Source organism: Cyprinodon tularosa, unplaced genomic scaffold, assembly GCF_016077235.1.
Source record: "Cyprinodon tularosa strain WSP-4 unplaced genomic scaffold, ASM1607723v1 ctg98, whole genome shotgun sequence".
In the NCBI taxonomy this organism is placed as follows: Eukaryota; Metazoa; Chordata; class Actinopteri; order Cyprinodontiformes; family Cyprinodontidae; genus Cyprinodon; species Cyprinodon tularosa.
Window position 1 is genome coordinate 4,578,980 of NW_024039762.1, and position 20,248 is coordinate 4,599,227.

Consider the following 20,248-nt stretch of genomic DNA (forward strand, 5'->3'; position numbering starts at 1 on the left):
AACATTTTCCAGAATCTTAAGGATGAGAGGAAGTTCAGAAATTGGGCTAAAACTACAGAATACAAAGGATTCAAAGACAGTCGGTTTAATTAGTGGTTTTACCCTCACAGGCTTTATTATCCAGTAAGAAATTCTAATTTGTCTATCGGTGAGTTTTAGTAACATACAGCCCCAAAATGGACAAAAACTTCCAAAGAAATATTAAGTGAAACTGAATCTCACTTAGTGAAAATGAACTAACTGGTTCAAACCAGTCAAAAACAGCAAGGGTGTTCACCATCTTATCAACAAAAGAGTTAAAGAAGTTCTCAAACACATCAGTCGAGCCCCGTGGACGGACTGCTTGTGGGGGGTTAGTTACAGAATTAACAGCTCTAAAAAAGTGAAATATGGAGTGTGTATGTTTGAGGTAAAACTATGGAAGAGGTGATCAGTTCTAGCAGCTTTTATAATTCTTTGAAACAAATGCAAAGTGTTCCTCAGTATGTGAAAGGATGCCTTTGCTCTGCTCTCCTGCACTCAATCCTGCTTCATTAGTCCAGGGCTCTGGTTTGGGCTGGACGCCTTTTTTTCCTCTCCATAGAACCACAGTGTCTAATCTAGTTTTACAGTTTGAGTTAAAACTAAAAGATAAAACTTAAACATTTAAATTTAGGTCCAAACTGTTGACCCGCTCAATGAATTAAAAGCTACAGAGAACCGAGCAGCAGAGATTTAACTATATGAAATGTTAGAAAGAAACTATTTAAGGTAAAGACAGAATATACTAACATATTAGCCACTATAGAAACCGGAATCTGCCCAAAGCACAAAGCTTAACTTGAATGTATCAGAACATCTTCGAGGTATTATAAAAAGGCAGGTAAGGCAGCATAAACCCTCCAGCAATCTCCCAGGACATCTGTGGACATTGGGTGGGCTAACAAAGTTTAAAAAAATAATGATTCCATTTCAGCAGTGAATACATTGGTGCACTGAGCCCTCACTATAAGGCCTGTACACTGAATATTGTAAAAGTATACTCTTAGTTTTTAGTTTTTAGTTCAGGTTGAATAAAACCAGAAAAGTAAAAACTTGCAATTTCTGATATCTGGTTCAGAATAACTTGATAAATATGTGAAATTAGAAATTAGGGCGCGCTCCAAATCACAGAATAGCTTCCATTCAAAATGTGTGTGTGAGCTTTTGATAAATCATGAGCATGAGGTGGCTATCTCATGTTAGACACAAGGGTAGGACCCATGACTGTGTTTTAGGAGTCACCCTCTCTCCTCTCTTTTGTGGAAGATAGTGATAAATGATTAATGGGCTCACCGCAGCTGGGTGTGTATGCATGTGAGTGTCCATGTGTGTGTGTGTGTGTGTGTGTGTGTGTGTAAGGGGGATTTCTTACAGAGTGCCCTCTGGCTTCTATCACTGCAATACTGTTCACACACCTTTTCTGTTGCAAGTGCATGCACACATACACACACAGATTATTCATCATAGGCAGCTGAAGCATCATCTTGTTCAGGCTCATAAATAATTTCCTGCAGCTCAAGTCTGGCCTGGAAACCTGCCTTTCACTCCATGCCATCAACTCCCCCTCTAAGTACAACTCTCTCTCTTTCACACTCTGTCTGCCTGCCATATCCTCCCCCCCTCTCCAACTACACTGATCTGGCTTCCTTTCTTCCTTTCTGTCACTCCTCAGTATCCCCTCTCCACTGGCAAAACCAACCATGCTCCCTGCGGCTCTAGGCCCCCGCTACTTCCTTCCCCAGTCAAACCCGTCCTCTAGTACAACAATCTGTATCCATCTCTGCTGTACTTTGCTTGGAAATCAGCAAAAAGTCTCAACAGCAGCAGAAGGAGCTGGGGTTATCCACGGGGTCAAAAAATGCAGCGAAAACACACCGCCTGGAGCATATTTGACAGGTTCTTGGCACGATGTCTCAATGCTGTCATGCAATTAACAGAGTGTGGCACAGAATTAGCATTTAGAGCATTGGTAAAAGATTTTCTTCTCTGGCAAAAATTGCATAAGAAATGCATCAGAAAATATTACAGACGAGTTAAATAATGGGTTGGAAAATTAAGAAAAAAACTTTCTAAGGCTAAAACAGAATTTATAGGGATTTCCACAAGTGACATGTAGAAAGCTGTTCTAAACTGGAATGGAGTACAGCAAGCTGTAGTAAAGTTTACCAGCTATTCCCTACACAGCAAACAGTTTTCAACTTTTGAATTTGAATTATAAAAAATATCTAAATACAGTATTTTGAATCACCACAAACATTCTATCTACACTGCAAAAAATTTAAATCTTAATAAGTAATTTTTTCTTAAAATAATATTAATAATTGAGGAGGTGAGACACTTTGTAAATGGAACAATACAATTTACATTTAAAATAAGAAAAAATAATTGCAATGTCTTATTTCAAGTGCATTTTATCTAATTATCTTATTTTAAGAGTAAATATACTTTTTTCATTGGCAAATCCTCTTACTTACCTACTCAAATTAAGGGTAAATACACTTAATTTAAGTAATGTATACTTATTTCTAGATTCTTTTTGCAGTATAATATACCTTACTAAAACATAAAGATTATGGCAGTACCACTGAAACAGTGCTTTTTCCTCTCTTGCTTATTAGGAATGTTATCCAATTAAAAGAGAAAATTTAATCTAATGCTCATGATTTCATGTTCAGTTTCCTAATGTTGATCCAGATTTGTTAGTAAATAGCAATGAACAACTTGCTTATGTATTCAGATTAATTTAGAAAATAGAAGATGACCAGACTGATAGAAAATGTGTTTCATTAGCAGTATAAATAAAAATATCAGCATTAATGTCTTAAAAAGATGAATAGGAATTTATGAATGAAGGTAAAAAAAAAATGTTTTCCATAAACAAACGACCCTCTGATTAAAAGAATCACAGTTTTAAAGTTGATGAATTTTAAAAGTCCAACTTTTAACTTAAGGATGTGATAAAATGATACAGCAACAGCAGCTTAAACAGGTAGAGTTAGCAAAAGACGTTAAGGTACTTCATAGGAGTCAGTGCTGCAGTAAAGAATTCAGCCCAAATAGGAAGGTAACTTAGCAGATAAAATATGGATGCTTACCTATTTCCTACAGAGTAGATTTTAATAAATACCCCAAAAGAAAAATATGGACTAGCTGTAATTATAAACAACTAAAGACACTCACTGTTGGCTGTTGTTCATCAGTCAATACATGTATGTAGTAAGGAATGATTTCTTAATTTCAATGTTGCAGATTTTTCCAGAAAATGTCTCATTTCTATGATATTTCAATGACAGTGCAGTTTTATTTAACATTATTGTGTGACTCATCCATGAAAGGTGTACAATTCCTAATATACCCACAATAATCAGATCTAAGCAGAATTAGATTAAATATTTGTTTTGTTTTTTTCCTTCTCTGTCATCAGACACCTCTGATCAATAAACTGAACTGAATTAAAATTTCATTCTATTCATTAATTTTCCATGCAGCTTGGTCCATTTGAGTTTTTAATCAATCTTTATATTGTAAGCGTATTTATTATTTGCAAGACAAATCTATACTTCGTTACAAAAAGCAAGGATATATTGACTCGTATCTTGGAGATGTTTTCTGAATAACTTTAATGCATCATCATAATATGTTGTGGCAAGATTTTATAGTTAAAAAAAAGACAAAAACAGATAAAAACCTGCAGGCCTCTTCTGTCAGAATAACATGCAGTCCTGTCTGAGATTTTTTTAGACAACTTGGCAGCAGTCCTCTTTATACCAGTTAGATCACAGATTATTTGATATATCTGGTATCAGTCATCACTTAATTTCCTGCTACATATAGACAGCACAAATGAACAGCTCCTGAGGACAACCGGCTTGAACCAGAGTACAAGCAGGACCAGCAACCAATCAATCTCAGTCATCTCCACTAACCCTAAAAGCTCTCTGCATGTGAACCCAAGGTTAAAGCTAAAGCATCTGAAAACTGCCAAACCCAGCATGTAAACCTTCACTGCTGACCAGTTCAATATAAAAACACACACATTGTGTATTTATCAGTGTGTTTTAGTGCTTTTATCTACTCCATGTGCCTCAGCCCTCCTGTCAATCACCATTTAGAAAGTCTGAGAATTGAAAACAGAAACACTGCATTCTGGGTTGGGTTAGAGGTACCCAGAATAACTGCCTGGAAAGAGAGTAAATGAGAAGAATGAAAAGGCAGAATATGAGCTACAACATTTAGTCTTAAATGTGTCGACAACGTGTTGTCTCTCAAAACTCCAGTCCCTCTACTGTTTCACATGAGACAGCTGTTCGTTACGTATTTTGGTGTTTTATCAGCATTCAGAAAAGACAGACAATGTTCTGTGGCTTTGCTGCTCAAAAATACTTCACTGCAACCCACACTGCACTGCCAATTTAAAAAGGAACAGAACCAGTCAAATGTTATAAAAACAATTATATCGAAATGGCCACATGTGTCACCATAACAACACTTCGTCTATGACCACTATAATGTTTTTCCTTTTGGGTCTTCCAAAACTAACATGATCTTTACAACATTAACACCATTATTTAAATATGGTGATTATCTTCTGTTTTTGTTGAAGAGGAACACATTAATTCACCACCAAGCAAAAAAACAAATAAAAAAAGAACAACTAAACACTGAATATTTATCAAACCTGGTTTGTAAACCTAGAGCTTCACCTTAACTTGTAACTTAACAGAAATTAAAGCAATAATGAAATGTGTTTTTGTATCACTAACAGTAACACTGCAAACTGCCTCTGGGCAGTCTTTTTGAGTTTTGTAATATAAATCAAATATATATATAATAATTCATTTAGAGATACAGAGGTAGATTGTGGGTAAATTATGAAAAGAGAGGGAGGAGGTTTGAGCCGGATGATGAGGGACCCCTGTGGCCCTATGTGGCCATCAGCGTATCTTACTGTTCAATAATGATAAATAAGTCAACTGTCTCCCTCCTCAAACGCTCTCCTTGCTGCAAGCAAACACCACTCTGTTTATCGAGCCTCAAACATACAACCCTTGAGGTAATAGGATAAATAATAGCTGAAAGCTTAATACGATAATCTTAATGCAATATATGCTCTCTGACTGCTTCTGTAGGCAAACTTTGAAAGCACTTGCTTCATTAGATCCACTTTTACTAGTGCTTTGCATTAACCAAATCAAAGATTAAACAGGTTAATGTCCTTCAGAGAGTTTGGTCCAGATTGTCATGATAGCGTCACAAAGCCCCAGATCTGTTGGCTACACTTCCACAATAAATCTCTACCCATCCCCCAGATGCTGTCAGGTCAAGATCTTGTGATGTGGAAGATGCTCAGAGTCCATCCAGGGAACTAAAGTTCATGTTCAACAGACTGATTTGACTTTGCCTTAAGCTTAGGGACGTGGTACTTTGTCCTGAAGACACATTGAGGTTTAAACAGAACAAACATGATCAGCACCATTTCTTAGGGAGGTGGAATTTAAACAATAGTCTTAAAAATATGCCCACACCATCATTCTGCACTAAGACAATCCAGTCCAACCAGTGCCTTTCATCCATGCCAAGAGTAGCACTACTTTAACATATTTTTACTCAGGTAAAAGGCAGTCGCGGCTGGTGGAGTTTTCTCAAGGGGGGGCTATAAATTCAAAATAGATGTAAGCTAAAAAACCGATCAAACATGTAGAGAGTTATCGAAACCAGTCCATTGCCAACAACAAAAAACATTACAAAAAAAACTTTATAAAAACAAGACATAATTTCATGCACAGGTTTTATTTTCCGTACATAAATCTTGCCCTTCTGAGGCTTTGTGAAGGCAAATCTGGGTTTTGCATGGTGCAATATTGTTTCACAAACCAAAAAAAATAATGTAACAGTTTAATAACGGAGAAGCTATTAGTCAGCTTTATATTTTTTTTAGTACAAAAAACCTATTCATTTTCTGAGAATTTGTTTATTTAAGAGAAACTATGCAAATTAACAAAAATCAAGAAAAGGTACACTATATTACATTATTTTCCATGTGAATCCCAGATTGCTTATGCTTATTTAGCTTTTCTAAAAAGCGCTTTAAAATCAACCCTACCTGTCTGTATCAATGCTGGCTTAGATCCTGACGTTTTTAAAAAGGAGGCAGACAGTCAAGGCAGCAGAATAAAGCGTTAGCCTCGCTGCATGCAGTTAGCCAAGCCTTGTAGCTAAACCAGGTCCTGGAAAGGTCCAAACGATTTCACCTCCAGCTTCTTTTGGTAAGTTTGCTTCCCTCCTGCTACTGGGCCTGTCAATCACTCGCCAAACAACTGTGACGACAGTTCCTGTCACCTCAGGGCATAGCTTTGGTGCGCCCAGAGCTCTCCTATACCTTTGTATTGCAGAGGAGCTACTGTGCATGTACAACTTTTAACGAGAGTCAATGAGCAAACATTTTTTCACCCTAGGGCGGAAATACGCCAACAATCCGACTAAAAATGAAATGAGGCTTTACTCATCATTAAAGATTAAATATTTATCTTCCACATCTAAAAAATATATATTTTTTAGATATGTCGAAATATTTACATTTAGGAATTTCATTTTTATTTAGTTTTTTTAATGTCTTAATCAAGGTCATTGGGCTGATAGGGTGGCGCCCTAGCGCCCTCTCTTGGCCAGATGCCACTGGAAAAAGTAACCAGCCAAGACGCTATTTAAGTACAAATACACAAGTATTCAGTAAAACCGACATGACCGAGCACTCAAGTACTGAATAATTAATCATAAAACCTGACAAATATTTATGTAATCTGACTTATATGTAATTAGACACAAATTTAAAGTTTTGTAAATTGTAAGGTATTTTAAAGAGTGTAATACAAAAATATAAAAAAATAACATAATTATAAAAATGCATGAGGAAACACGTTTTTTTTTCAACATAAAACCAGTATTAACAGCTGATAATTTATGTAAAATACAATTCCAAAAGTATTATCTTCATCTAAGCCAAATTTGACTCTCGCAAGAGCAAATTACCCTACTCTGTAAAACATTCAAATGTATTGCTACATTTTAAGGTTTGCAAGAAGAAGAATAGTTGAACTAAAGAAAAACTTCAATCACCCACTCCAGTTCATCGTAAAGGTGTTTTATAAGGCTTAGGCCAGGACTCTGTGCAAACCATGCTTTTCATGTTTATCTACACCAAACTTTATCCACCTTCAGCCATGAGAGTGAACGGTAAACCTGAATCTATTGATCTGGTGGTGTGAAGCCATCCTTTTAAAAATACAGCACATGTTAGAAAGGAGAAAAGTATATTCAAATTTAGCTGTTTACTGTATGTTTACTGGATAAAGAGATTGGTTCAACGAGGTCTGCAAAAGAAAATAACATTAAAACAACAAAGCTTGTGTACAAACAGGAGCTCTTACTTTAACATAAAATGTTTGTGTATTTTCTTGTATTTGAATTGTGGTGGCCCATTTTCTGAAAAATTGCACATTGTGGGGACTGACTGCTCCTTCAGGGGCCCGATGCCTGGACCCCACTGGGGGAATAGCTGAATAGTGCAATAGTCACATTTAGACTGATTTCTGAACTGAGTTTAGGTTGGGGTTAAGTATGAACTCATGGTTAAGTTTAGAGTAAGGGTCACAGTTAGGCAGTAGAAATGAATGGAACATAACGGAAAGGCCCCAAAAAGGTAAAAAGACAAAGTTGTGCATGTGTGTGTGTGGCCATGTATTATTTTAGCTACCAAGGATAATTTCCTAGATATATGCTGTTTTGGGGAATAATAGGTACTAACAGTGACCAGTGACTGGCCCCAATGAGAAGAAGTTATCTTATTGGAGTTGGGAGTTTTTTGGTCATAGGTGTGAATTTTTAGGTTAGGTTTAAGGTTAGGCATGTGTTGGTTATAGTTAGGGTGAAGGTAAAGATCTGTTAGCCCAAAGAATGAAATGCAATGTGAATTGAAGTCAATGGAAAGTCCCCACAAGGATAGTGTGACACACCATGTGTGTGCTTAGCTCATGCATGTTGGCCAAAAGAAGAAAAGGTATAACAATGTAAAGGAAAATTTATAGTGCAGTAAAATACTTCTTGAAGTACATCTTCTTGTCATGATCTCGGCGCTGAAGGTTTGGTTTTTTCCTTTGCTCCTTGCTCCCCTGTCTAATTGGTTCTGCGGCTGATTATCGCCGATCATTTCAACCTGGTTCCTCTACTATTTAGGTTGTGTGTTTGCCTCCCATTAGCGCCAGGTTATTCGTGTGTTTTTGTGAGACGTTCCCTAGCAATCTGTAGTCTGTCTGTTTTCCTGATTTTGACCAGTTTTCTGCCCTGTGGATCTCGAGTTTTGCCTTGCCCCTGTCTGCTCTGTTTGTCTGATCTGATCCTGGATTCTACCGGCTTCTGAACCTGGAACTGTCTTCTGACTTCGGCCTTGGATTTCCCTTCTGGATTCTGTTGCTGCTCGGCTAATGCTGGCGCCTGATCCGCTCGCTCTCTAGGAACTCCTGGGGCGTCGCCCACCGCATCTGCGGTCAAACCTCCCTTCTGGGCTCTGCTGTGTTCTCCGCGAACGGACTGAACTTTAATCAGAGATCCGCCCCGCAGCAGACGAGCAGCCCTGTGCACCTGTTTGTTAAATAAACGCTTTGAACTTTCCCACTGCCTGTCTCGCCTTGAATTCTGGGTCCAATATTCTGAGATCATTACACTTCTTGAACTTACTCAAGTAAATGAGTATCTGGAAACATGCTTAGTATAGACACTTTACTTGTTTACATGCATGCTTATTAGGGGTGTGGGAAAAAATCGTTTTGGCGATATATCCTGATATTCGGCTGCCCAATATAATATCGATCTTTCACTTCTTAGTATCGATTTTCAAAAAAAAAAAAAATAGTTACATAAAACATTGATGGGAAAATGGGCTACCTCTGCACCCCCACTCTGGCAGAAAGCGCTGTGGAGCCCTTTAACTGTGCGTGCAGCACCAAATCTGTATTTGAGGCAGTCACAGTGGAAGAAAACCCCAAACAACATGGATAATAATACCTAATCAATATTTTCTGATAAAAATATACAGCACTTGCTTTTTTATCTCATCATTTGATTTTGATAGCTGGGGAAAATATGGAAATATATAGTGATACTGCAATATCGTGATAATATCGTATCGTGACCCAAGTATCGCGACATGTATCGAATCGCAACACTCATGCCAATACTCACCTCTAATGCTTATGTTGTTTAAGAAACAATTTGAATGTTGTAGATGAAATGATCGAAAAAAAGAAATGTTTTACCAATCTGTTATGGTTTTACTTTGGGCCAGCCCATGTGAACTGCAGCAGAGGTTTTGTGTTTTTATAGAACAAGAAAGAGACATGGTGAGCCCGTCTCCTGTTGTAGTTGTTGCTTCAAGCTCTGACTCATTCTGTGTATTACCTTATTTAAGGGTATGAGCTTCTGTTCAGACAAACCGTTTTCTCTGAGATCAACAAGGTATTTTCATCCACAATACTAACTACTATTGTAAATCATTATCAGGACAAATTAATATAAATTAGTGCACCTATCAAAGACATGTCAATTCACCAGCAGTAAGATTGAAAGTGAAAGTCCGTTAAAGCTGTGATATTAATGTAAAAGGACAAAGTGAATAAATTCTCCTTTAAAGATTATGTTTCTCTTCTATATTATTAGTTCAGGTGGCAAATGAGCAGCAAAGCAACACAATCTGGAAAATATCAAATAAAAACAAAAATGAAACTAGAAAACCAAAATGATTTCAGAAACCGTGTCTGAATGATTTAAAGCAGACATCCATAAGACCTTTCAGGGTGTTACTCTGTTACCTTCTTACTGCAAACCTGTCTCAATAGAGCAACAGGTGCTTCTGTACATCTCAGTTAAAACATGCGATAACAACAAAAGAAAAATGTTGCTTATATTAGTTTTGGTAACACTGCTTTAGTTTTAAAGATCTTGACAATTTTCTTACAGGTCTTTAGGGTAACTGGACTTCCTTTAAAGGGTTAATTATTTCATGGTTCCCCTTTCAGGTTCTGATATCTCCTTATGGAAACACAACTGTTAGCTTTATTAACTGTTGATTCTGTTACTTTCTTGGAATGTGTTACAGGGCTACTGTACAGGAACCCACTTCTATTAATAACAAAAACAAATATATATATATATATGGATTAGAAAACACTATTTAGAAGTAATGTGATATTCACTTCGTATTTTGGAGTAAAGTTTAGAGATGATGATTTGTAATAAATGCATCCTTCTTCTCAAACCAAGCCCTCCATTTTCTTCAGACCGGTGAATCTCCATCAAAGCCTGCATGCAGTCATTGTAGCACATTGCATAAAAGCAAGCACTGAAAGCCGAGTACTGATTGTTTGTTCCATTCTCAGAGATAACAACAGCCATTAAAGCTTTTGTGATGACGGGCACTGACTCTAAAGGATCACTGTGGGTCATTTTGGCTTCACTGTTTGGCAGGACACATCACAGTTTGTTTTGGGTTTTCTTCAAAAAGGAATTACCTTCTCAAAATACGCATTAAATCTATTAAGTCCACATGATGACAAGGGCACTTTAAAACCGTCGTTTTAATAGGTTTGATGTTTCAAATGCTTCATTATTCTTTTTGTCCCAATGACACCTTCAAAAAGTTAACCAGAAAATCTTCCTCCAAATCTGTTTGGTTCGGGCAGGAAGGATCTCCTGTAGCAGTCAACTGAAGAACCTCTGACCAAACACTGTTTAATTAGGAAAGACCACAATGACCTTATTTATAATGAATCCTTTCCTAGAGGTTTTACAGGAGTTCCCAGCAAAGTATTCTTAATCAGCTTGTTGAGTATTTTTTAAGTTGTAAAGTTTATTAAGATCTTATAAACAGCTCTGTTCTTGTTTCAAGACTGGTGGATAACATTGACTTTGTTTCTCATATTTTCTTGAATTTCGTTAGATCTGGGCATTTTGGTTTTCCAGATTTTTTTTTACCTGCTGCCTGGTTATTATGGTTTCACAGGTTCTAAGTAAACATTTAGAAGTGATAAGCCCTGAGTGTGAATGGATGAATTGAACGAAAAAGGGGAGAAAATATGTTTTCTAATAGAACCAGGTTAGTTTTGATTGGTTCATTCCCCATAATGTCGAAAAAATCGTAAAAAAAAACCTGCATGTTGTTTACTTCAGTCATTAGTGCTATGTTATTATTTTTTAAAATATATTAAAGTATTACAAAACAAAAAGAGAAGATATGTGTGTTTTTACAGCACTGCAACTCTGAATGGTTGGTTTAAGGTTTTATATTAACATTATCACTAACTCAAACAACTTTTTTAGTTGAAAGAATTGTATTATTTCTAGAAGTTGTTGAAAAAAAAAAAACGGAATATTTTGTTTCCGTAAAACCAAATAATGTCATGCTTTTCTACCATGTTGGGACAACTAAAGTAAACAATAAAGCAGAAGAAAATACAAAGAGATGAAATTGAAACAAGGCAGAAAGCAAACAGATATCGGCTTTTCCATCGGTGCTGTTGCTCCATCTACTGTAGGTGTGTGTCTGGAGGGTCCTAATTGCTGCTGAGGTCAGGCTGCAGAGCAGTAGAGGGCTTGTGTTTGATGCAGGTACGACTGTGCATGCATGAATGTGTGTGACTGCTCTGCATGCCCTTGACTTGCAGCTGGCAAACAACGCTTTAGGCCCCCCACAGCTGCCTCATCATTACTGTTCACAGGGATCCCCCGCCACACACACAAACACGCACAGGCTCACGCAGAGTGAGACTTAGTCACAGCTACACAGGCACAGACACAAACAGGCACATGCAGACATACACAGAGACACTCACCCCTTCCCGCAGGCTCCTCATTAAGCCAGTGTAGGCGGCAGCAGGAATGAACCACAGTCCCTCTGGGGAGCCTCTCTTCTCCTCCTGATAGAGAGTCATAGAAAAGACAGGGAGGACGGGTGAGAGGGGAGGGTGTACATTTGGGGGTGGGGGGCAGCGGAGGAGCAGAGTGGAAATGAGAGAAAGGCAGATAGATAAAGTGAAGGAGATACAAGTGGAGACGAGTAAGGAAAAGGGCACGAATGGGCCAAGGCAGGGAAGGGAATAGGGAGTGAAAGGAGTTAAGACATCTTGATTACATGGTTTATGATCCCTATGAGCATCATGCTTCATAGCTGCATCTTATTTAGAGGGCTAATCACATATCACTTTCGCCAAATGTTTGTTTTCCCTTTTTAAAGAGTTATAAATCCTTTTAAGTTTAGATTTGAAAACTGAAACCTTTTCTAGGCTCAGATTGCCAGATTTTTCACTACAGTTTTTATACATTTATGAATGGAGAGAAAACTGTAACCTAGTTTGGTTTGTTTGATTGTACCTTTCACAAATCATCATCAAAGCAAACCAAAAAAAAAAAGTTTTATTTCCATTTACTTGGTTGGAAAAGAACACTGCTTTTTGTTATCTGGACTAGATCACTCTACATAATAACAGTTCTGAAATCAGGCAGGTTTACCCTAAATTATACTTAAACCACCATTTATAATCCATGGTTATTCTCTTTGTGCAAATGAAAGAGAACTGTATAAATTTATTTAAACAGACAGCAACAACTTAAACATGGACAAACTGACACACTGCTACCTCCCAGCCCAATATATAGACTAGTGTACAAATCGTTGCACTATTAACGCAGACTGTTTATCAAATAACATACCAACCTGTAAATAATGTTGTTAAAAATAGATGCTGTAAGACAATACTTTAATTTATCCTTTACCATTACAGTAAAGATTATTTTAAACCTATGCTAGTTTGAAAACCCCCAGACCAACTAACTTCATGAAGTGTCTATTTGTCTACGGTATGGGTTAGGCAAAGTTGGTCCTTGAGTGCCACTGTCAGTTGCATGTAGCTTTTGTAAGCATCTCTTCTTCAACACACCTGAAACAAATAAATGGCTAATTACTAGGCCTCTGCTAAACTAAGAATGTGTCCGAACACCCGCTCCAACCCCTATATAAAACATCATTTCGTCATATTAGTGAGTGGACTCAAAATTTACCACAATGCATCTTAAAAAGTAGGGTGCATCCATGGTCACTAGATGAGCAGATATACCCCAGAATGCTTTGCAAGAGCTCTCCTTACAAAGCATCATGGGATTTGCTTTGGGGGCGAGAAAGAACAAAGATGGTGCAGAAACCTCACAGGGAGCTGGAGTCAGGTGACCAACAGGGAGCGAAAAGTAGTGTTCATCTGTCCAACCGGTCAATTAACTAAGTTCATTATAAAGTCCCCTCTCTATATGGTGATTAAGGGGTTTAGGGGTTACGATGAACGTCTGTACAAGGCCTTAATGTCATACCAAAGAGGTAATTTGGCCTTTTTGTTTCAGGTGTTGGAGCAGTGATGCATGCAAAAGCTACGAGACAGCGGCACTCGAGTACATACCAATTCACTACGTCTGGTGGAAGGGGATCAACAACATAGACATAACATATGGTGGCATTTCCTGAATCCAAACTAAATGACACCTTCCAAATTCTTCTGATCTTTTTGATTTTATTTTTTATTATAGTAATTCAAGCCTGAGCCTTACCCATACTAATATTGCTCTTGTCTTTTATTATCCCGATTTCTAATTCTACGCTAATGAATACTAAATAAATGACCTTTGACCTTAAGGAAATGCTTATGTAGAAATTGTCTTTTCTATAGATCAGGTTTTCCTACTGTTTACTGGTGCATCATAGACTAAACTGTCAAAATTACCCAATTGGAGATTCAGGAGGTAATTTATAGGTCATGTAGTTGTTTTTTTTTGGTTAATAAATATTTAATTGTAAACATGTATTTAATGAAGAGCATAATCAGTAGGACAGATTTTTCAAGCCTATAGAAGCATTGTCTCACAGCACATTCATTTCTTATCATTTCATATATGCTTTCTAACTTTTTTAGAATGGTGCTCTGCTCTCTTCCCTCACTGATGTGCTTAGCTGAAGGCTACATCTAACCTTGAGGATAAAGACAGCACCGGGGGCTCTGGGTAACTTTGTCATTGACAGCTGGAGACCCAAAAAATAGATCACTTTTTTAACAAATATGAAAGCAACATTCTACATGAAATAAACCCAGCTTTTCCTTGCAATGCAACATAAATCCACCTGTGATTCATAGAGCTGATTGTCTGAAGAAATCAACCCTAACTAGAACTCAGGAAGCCAGTTCACCTTAAAATGTAAAAAAGAGCTCATCATTACTACATACCAAACACAGTGCTGGGTAAATAATTTAACCCCAAGGCTAGTTAGGGCTGTTGAGAAGCGATTGGTAGTTTTAACCAAACTCTTGATCAGCAATTGTGATTCAGTTTGCTGTCTTAGAGAATAGTTCAGAATGAGCCTAAAATAAACAAAAAATCCATCTAAACTCTTCATTGGTGAACAAGAGTATGAATTTGATTTTCAAAATTTAAGGTCAATAAAACCCTATTTCGACATCAGTAATGAGTTGTGAGCTTTTGAATCAGATTCTAAAAGTAGAACTCTTTTAATTTCAAACTAAATGATGTTCAACATCTTCAATTTAGTTTACACATGGAGAACAGGTTTACCTGAACTCTTTAAAGCTGGTTTAAAAAGTTTTTTTGTAATTTAAATCCAATAAACATAACTATTTTTTTCTTCTTTTTTTTCATTTAATGAAAAAATTATAGATTTGAGCTCAAATAAACCCAAATATTGGCTAAAAATAAAGTTATTAGATAGGTATTTTGACAGAGAGATAAAATTTATCAAAGTGAATGTTGCTTTTTAGAAAAAAAGGGATTTTCCCAAATTAGTTGTGTCACCCTTAGCAGCAAGTACTGACACTAACAGCTACAATAAAAACCAGTAGAATAGAAAAGAAGAGAAATATTCTTTATTGTCCCAAGAGACACTGGAATTTGACTTTCTCACTGATGAATTACAATCCACTCTCTTTTGCAATAAGTGTTTAGATCGAGTCAAATTGGAGGATCTTTGAGAATGAAAGACATATTTAGTGTCTTACTACAGCAGGGGTTCTCAAACTTCTCCTGCTGAGCCCCCCTTTATGTTTGTGAGAAACTCCCTTCCAAATTCCTGGTCCTCACTGCCCAGACCAACCTTCAAAAAAATTGACTAACTTAGACAGATTTATTTTGTCATTTTGTTTACAACGGTGTATACAAAAAGAAATTTCGTTTAAAACAGCTCTAGACAATTTCATTTTTTTTAAAGTGCAGCCTTGAAAACGGTAATAAATACATAAAAAAGTAATATAGACATATGACTGTGTAATTACAGTTCTAATATAATTATTTTTTTCTTTTAAGACTAAGAACAGTCAACAGCAGGGAATTAAATATTGCATTAAAATCTTATAATGAAATAGAAATACCACCTTTTAGAGTGTAATTATTCTAAGGTTAACCATTTTCTGTAAAAAGTATTATTCATAAAACTAAAATGAGACTTTATCTGATTTAATCCTAGAAGCCCCCATAGCTTGAGAGCAACTGTACTACAGCATCAAATTGTATTTCAGTTCCATAATAATAATTGTGTTTGCTATTAGTTTGATGTAAAATTAGAACCTTGCATTACCATGTCTTTAGGTGTGATGCTAATTAGTACCACCAGGCACTTAAAGAATGAACAAAAAACTTAAATCTCAGCATTTTGATTCTATCAAAGTTTTTGAAGATGCAGTTTAAAATACAACTAAAGGCATAAAATCCATTTACTGTTGAAAAACTTATATCCCTTTATTCAGACTAAAAAATAATAATAAAAGGGTATTGTAGAAATAATTAAGTATTTGTCAAAGCACCTAGGGTCACTAATGAACTTAAAACCTAAAATTGGATAAAACCTTTGATTTTTTTTGTGACATGTTGTCTACTCTGATAAATTGTTTGTAAAAGACAATAGTAAGTATAAATATATATATATTTTAAAAGACCTACATTATGGTGGAGACCATTTGGGTTTATGAGTTGTCTGCCCCTTGCTTCCAGCTACAGGTGGCAGGTGTAGTCCACAATATGACCACTAGGGGCTATCACAACGTTTTTCATATCCTTAATATTTTGTTAATTATAGGGGACCGATCCTGTCATAATTAAAAATACATAAAGAGATTAATAAATGACTCATCAAAAAATCCCTTGGCCAAATAACAGCTTGAAATTTTATTCCGTGACCCATTAAACGCAACAAAGGGCTAAAAAACTAGTGATAGTTTTAATAATTGGGCTAATTACACTTTTTCTTAACTGTCGTATAAAACTTTTGCACTTTTATTCTTATTCTTTATTCAAACAACCAATAATCAGTCTATGTATTTCACTGGAATGTGATATTTTTCCTTGACTTTTTTATTACAAGTAGTAAATTGTTTTTTCACTTTTTTCTAACCCTTTTATTTCTTCATAAGTTTGCTTAACGTATTTAAGAAAGGTTTTATAATTTTTCCACAGTTATTTTAACATCAATTTCAGTTTAACAACTGATATAGTTTTTAATCTAACATATGCCTGTATTATTTTTTTTGAAGCAACAGATTTACCTTAAAGCTACAGTGTGTAACTTTTAGCAGTCAGACTGCAGACTGCAGCAACATGAACATCTCCCCCCCACCGCTTCTCCCCCCCAACAGTACGGCGAGCGTTACGGGACAGAATGTCTTCCACGACGTCCACATCACCTACCTTCTCAAGTGATGAGGTTTGTTTACAGTACATAGATAATTTTACAAATAGTATTTCATTAGTCTGTGCAGGGTATAGATTTCATGAAGACTTAAGATAATAAATATACCCTTTATTTTTTCTACATCGTTGTGACGTTTTGGCGATCTCTCAATCGCTAGTTTGTTGGCTCTGCGCTGCCGTAGCGCAAAAATGTCTGCCTCCATGGCTGCGAGACCTGCTCCTATGTAATTATAAATAACGAATTCTAAGGCAACGCAAATATTAAGGTTAAGAGGCTGAGCTCATAGATGATGATAAAATAACATAGTTATGTATAATATATTACATTTCTGACTGTATATCCCTGTAATTATTACACACTGTAGCTTTAAGTCATTAATCCTTTTCCCAGTGCCTGTTTTTCCTCCATGTGCAGCTGAAAATGTTAAAATGTTATGGCACAGAAAACGCATAATCAGAATTCTAAAAGCTGAACATTTGAAACACTATAAAAGAAAGTACTTTAATTGAAATTTGTGTAAAGCTACATTTAGAAATGCGAAATTCACATGATCCAGTTGTGCACTTTTGTTCCTAATTTGGATTAAATGTGCCGCATGGACCTTATGCATACAAAGAATGTCAAAGTTATGACCAGAGATCTGAAATTTTACACATTGATCACAAAAAGAGCAACAAAAATAGTAAATAGAATAGTAATAAAAAGTTGGGGAACTCAACCATGTATTATAACCAAGATACAGAATATTAACAACTGCATTTTTTTATGCCAGGGAAAAGATTATTTTTTTTAGACATGTTTAAAGTTACATAGCTCAAGTTGTGCTGGAACATCTTAGCTTTCAAATGGGATACATCACAAGCATGTGGGATTTATAATATTTTCTATCTGTGAGGTTCTCAGTCATCCAGATCATGGTCAAGCTTGAAAAAGTTTAGTCTAGGCAACTGGATGTTAAGTTTTCTAGAATGATTTATAACAATTTATTAATATTATTATGGTAATAATAAAGATTTATAATATTTTTTACTGGCCAATTGTATTTGGGTATGCAATTCGTTTGTGCACCAGCTATAAAATGGTGGGAGCTAAGAATTTGTTTTCAAATTTAAGAATTTAGTTAATGATTTGAAACATTGAAGAGCAGCAAAAAACAACCCGAAGGAATCTTTTAAAAAATAATTCACAGCACATAATGACATTTACGGTTTCCTTCAATAAATGAAACAGGTTTCTCCAATACTACTTGGCTTATATATATTACAATATACTATAAATTTTAACATTAAACAAAATATAATTCAATGTTTATACTGTCCTGGGAAGGGTAAAATATTTTTTTTTGATTTACCATAAATGCCAAAAACATTTTAATAAGCTGAACAGTTGATCCCACAGAGAAAAACAAAACTGAAAAGAATAAAAAAAAAAAATTAGGGTAGATAAAAATATATAAAATAGGTTTAGATGTAACCTATTTTTCAGCTTTGGGAAAGTTAAAATTGTAATAGGCTGATTCAGTTTTAAAGGTTATCTATCAGTCATGTAAATATAAATCTATTACTTAATTGACTCCCCTGGTGAGATTGAGGTTAAGCAGAAATAAATTGGCATCACCTTTTCTAATAAAGAGGGCCTCCTCCACTCTTTTTCTTAAAGGTTTGAGGACGAGAGGTCAATTCTTTTTCAATTTAGTTTAGCCGGCACACAAAATTAAAATCCATTACCTGATGATGGAGTTTTCAGTTAAATTCGTTTTGCTCTAAATTGGTCCTTTTCTTCAAGGTAATGACGGAATGCATTTTGATCTATCTTGTATGCAGGGAATGCCGTCCATTTGTCATTCAAGCAGTAATTCAAAGTAATCCATTTCATTTTCATCTTTAAAACATTTTGAATTTTTTTTTCTTTACAGTGCTTTGCAAGTGTTCATAACCCTTATTATCCTTTACATTTTCCTTATTAAAAACCGGAATTTCAGGAATTTCAATGTATTGTATAGTTTTATTGCTGTTAGAGCAGCAGAAGGTTTTAAAAAAATCCTACTTGCTTTAAAACATGTTTCTTAGATATAAAAATGTGAAATCTTTTGTGTGCGTATGTATTCAGCCATCTTTACACTATTCCCCCTCGATAATACCCAGTGTAACCATTTTACCTTAGAAGACTCCTTGTTCTTAAACCCAGTCTACCTTTGTCTGTTCAATCAAAGCTAAATCATAGCATTTTCTAAAGCAAAGCTCTTTTGTGTGAAAATAGAGATTTGTGAATGAATAAAATAATATCATTGTGAAGACTAAGAAACACCAGACCGCTGTTATGAATCCATATTATAAGCTAAAATGACGAATGCTTTGGGTTTTTTTTGCCTAAAACTAAATATGAACTTGAGTGGCATTCCATAATATGTCCAAAGGTTTACTATATGTCTTTCTGATCTTTGCAGTAATAATATATTTGACTTCTAGGAGGCTTTATCCAAGATTTAAGGAATATTTGACTATTCTTCCAGGAGCAAATTAACAAAGTCAGAAACTGATGTTGGACAAGAGGGACTGACTTTCAGTTTCCGCTCTATTCCAAAGAGATTCTATCATGTTCATGTTAGGACCATGTGAAGGCCATTCAAGCTCTTCTACTGTATAGTGGAGCCACTCATTCATGTCTTCATGGATCCTGCTCTGAGCAGTGCCTCACATTTGTTTTGAAATGAGAAGGTCCATTTCCAAATTCTTCTCACTAGGGAGGATGACATTTTTTACATTCCTTGGCTTACTGAAGCAGTTCCTTTCATGATCTGCCCTGATAGCTGATATAATTGCTCACTTTACTCACCTGCTGTACCCTCCCCGCTCACTAATTATCATTCATCTCATCGTCCTGCTCCTGCTTTAAATACGGTTCAGCACAGCTATCAGGGCCAGATAATTATGTATGTGTGTATGTTAGTATGTTAGGTCAATGTTAGAGAGGGTTTTTGTTGTCTTGGGTTTCCTGATCGTTTCCTGGCTCTGCTCCGCTGATTGCACCCTGTTCTTGTTTCGCCTCGGCGGGGGGAGTTAGTTTAAAGTCCAATAGTCCTGGCACTTGGAGGGAGCCAGTTTAATGTTCCGCAGTTCTCCTGGTTCTATGTCTTGTCTCTGTCCCTCAACTGCTGAGCGTGCCTGTCTGCATCTGAGCATGTCTGCCTGAGCTCGCTGCTGGACTAGTGGAGCTCTTAACCTGCCTTAACGCTCAGTGGATTCCTGGAACCCTGGATCTGTCAGTTCCTGCTCGAATCGGAGCCCCTGACTAGACTGCGGACTCCTGAATCTCAGAACCGCCTTGTTCTAAACTGCTTCCCTGACCTAGCTTAGGTCGTACAGCAGGAGCTTGGTTACCTCTACTGTGCTGCACGGCAATCTCTGATCCATTCTGATTACCAAGGCCAATCCCTCATAG

General features: G+C 36.3%; 1 protein-coding gene across 4 annotated transcripts in view; it reads right to left on the reverse strand.

The window, feature by feature from the left end:
* Positions 1 to 20,248, reverse strand: part of ulk4 (unc-51 like kinase 4) — a 123,587-nt gene that overhangs the window by 79,951 nt on the left and 23,388 nt on the right. For all 4 annotated transcript variants that reach the window (XM_038275780.1, XM_038275779.1, XM_038275777.1 and 1 more), the window contains exon 19: positions 11,904 to 11,987. In XM_038275780.1, coding sequence (XP_038131708.1) covers positions 11,904 to 11,987 — 84 coding nt within the window. The remainder of the gene's footprint in view (positions 1 to 11,903; positions 11,988 to 20,248) is intronic.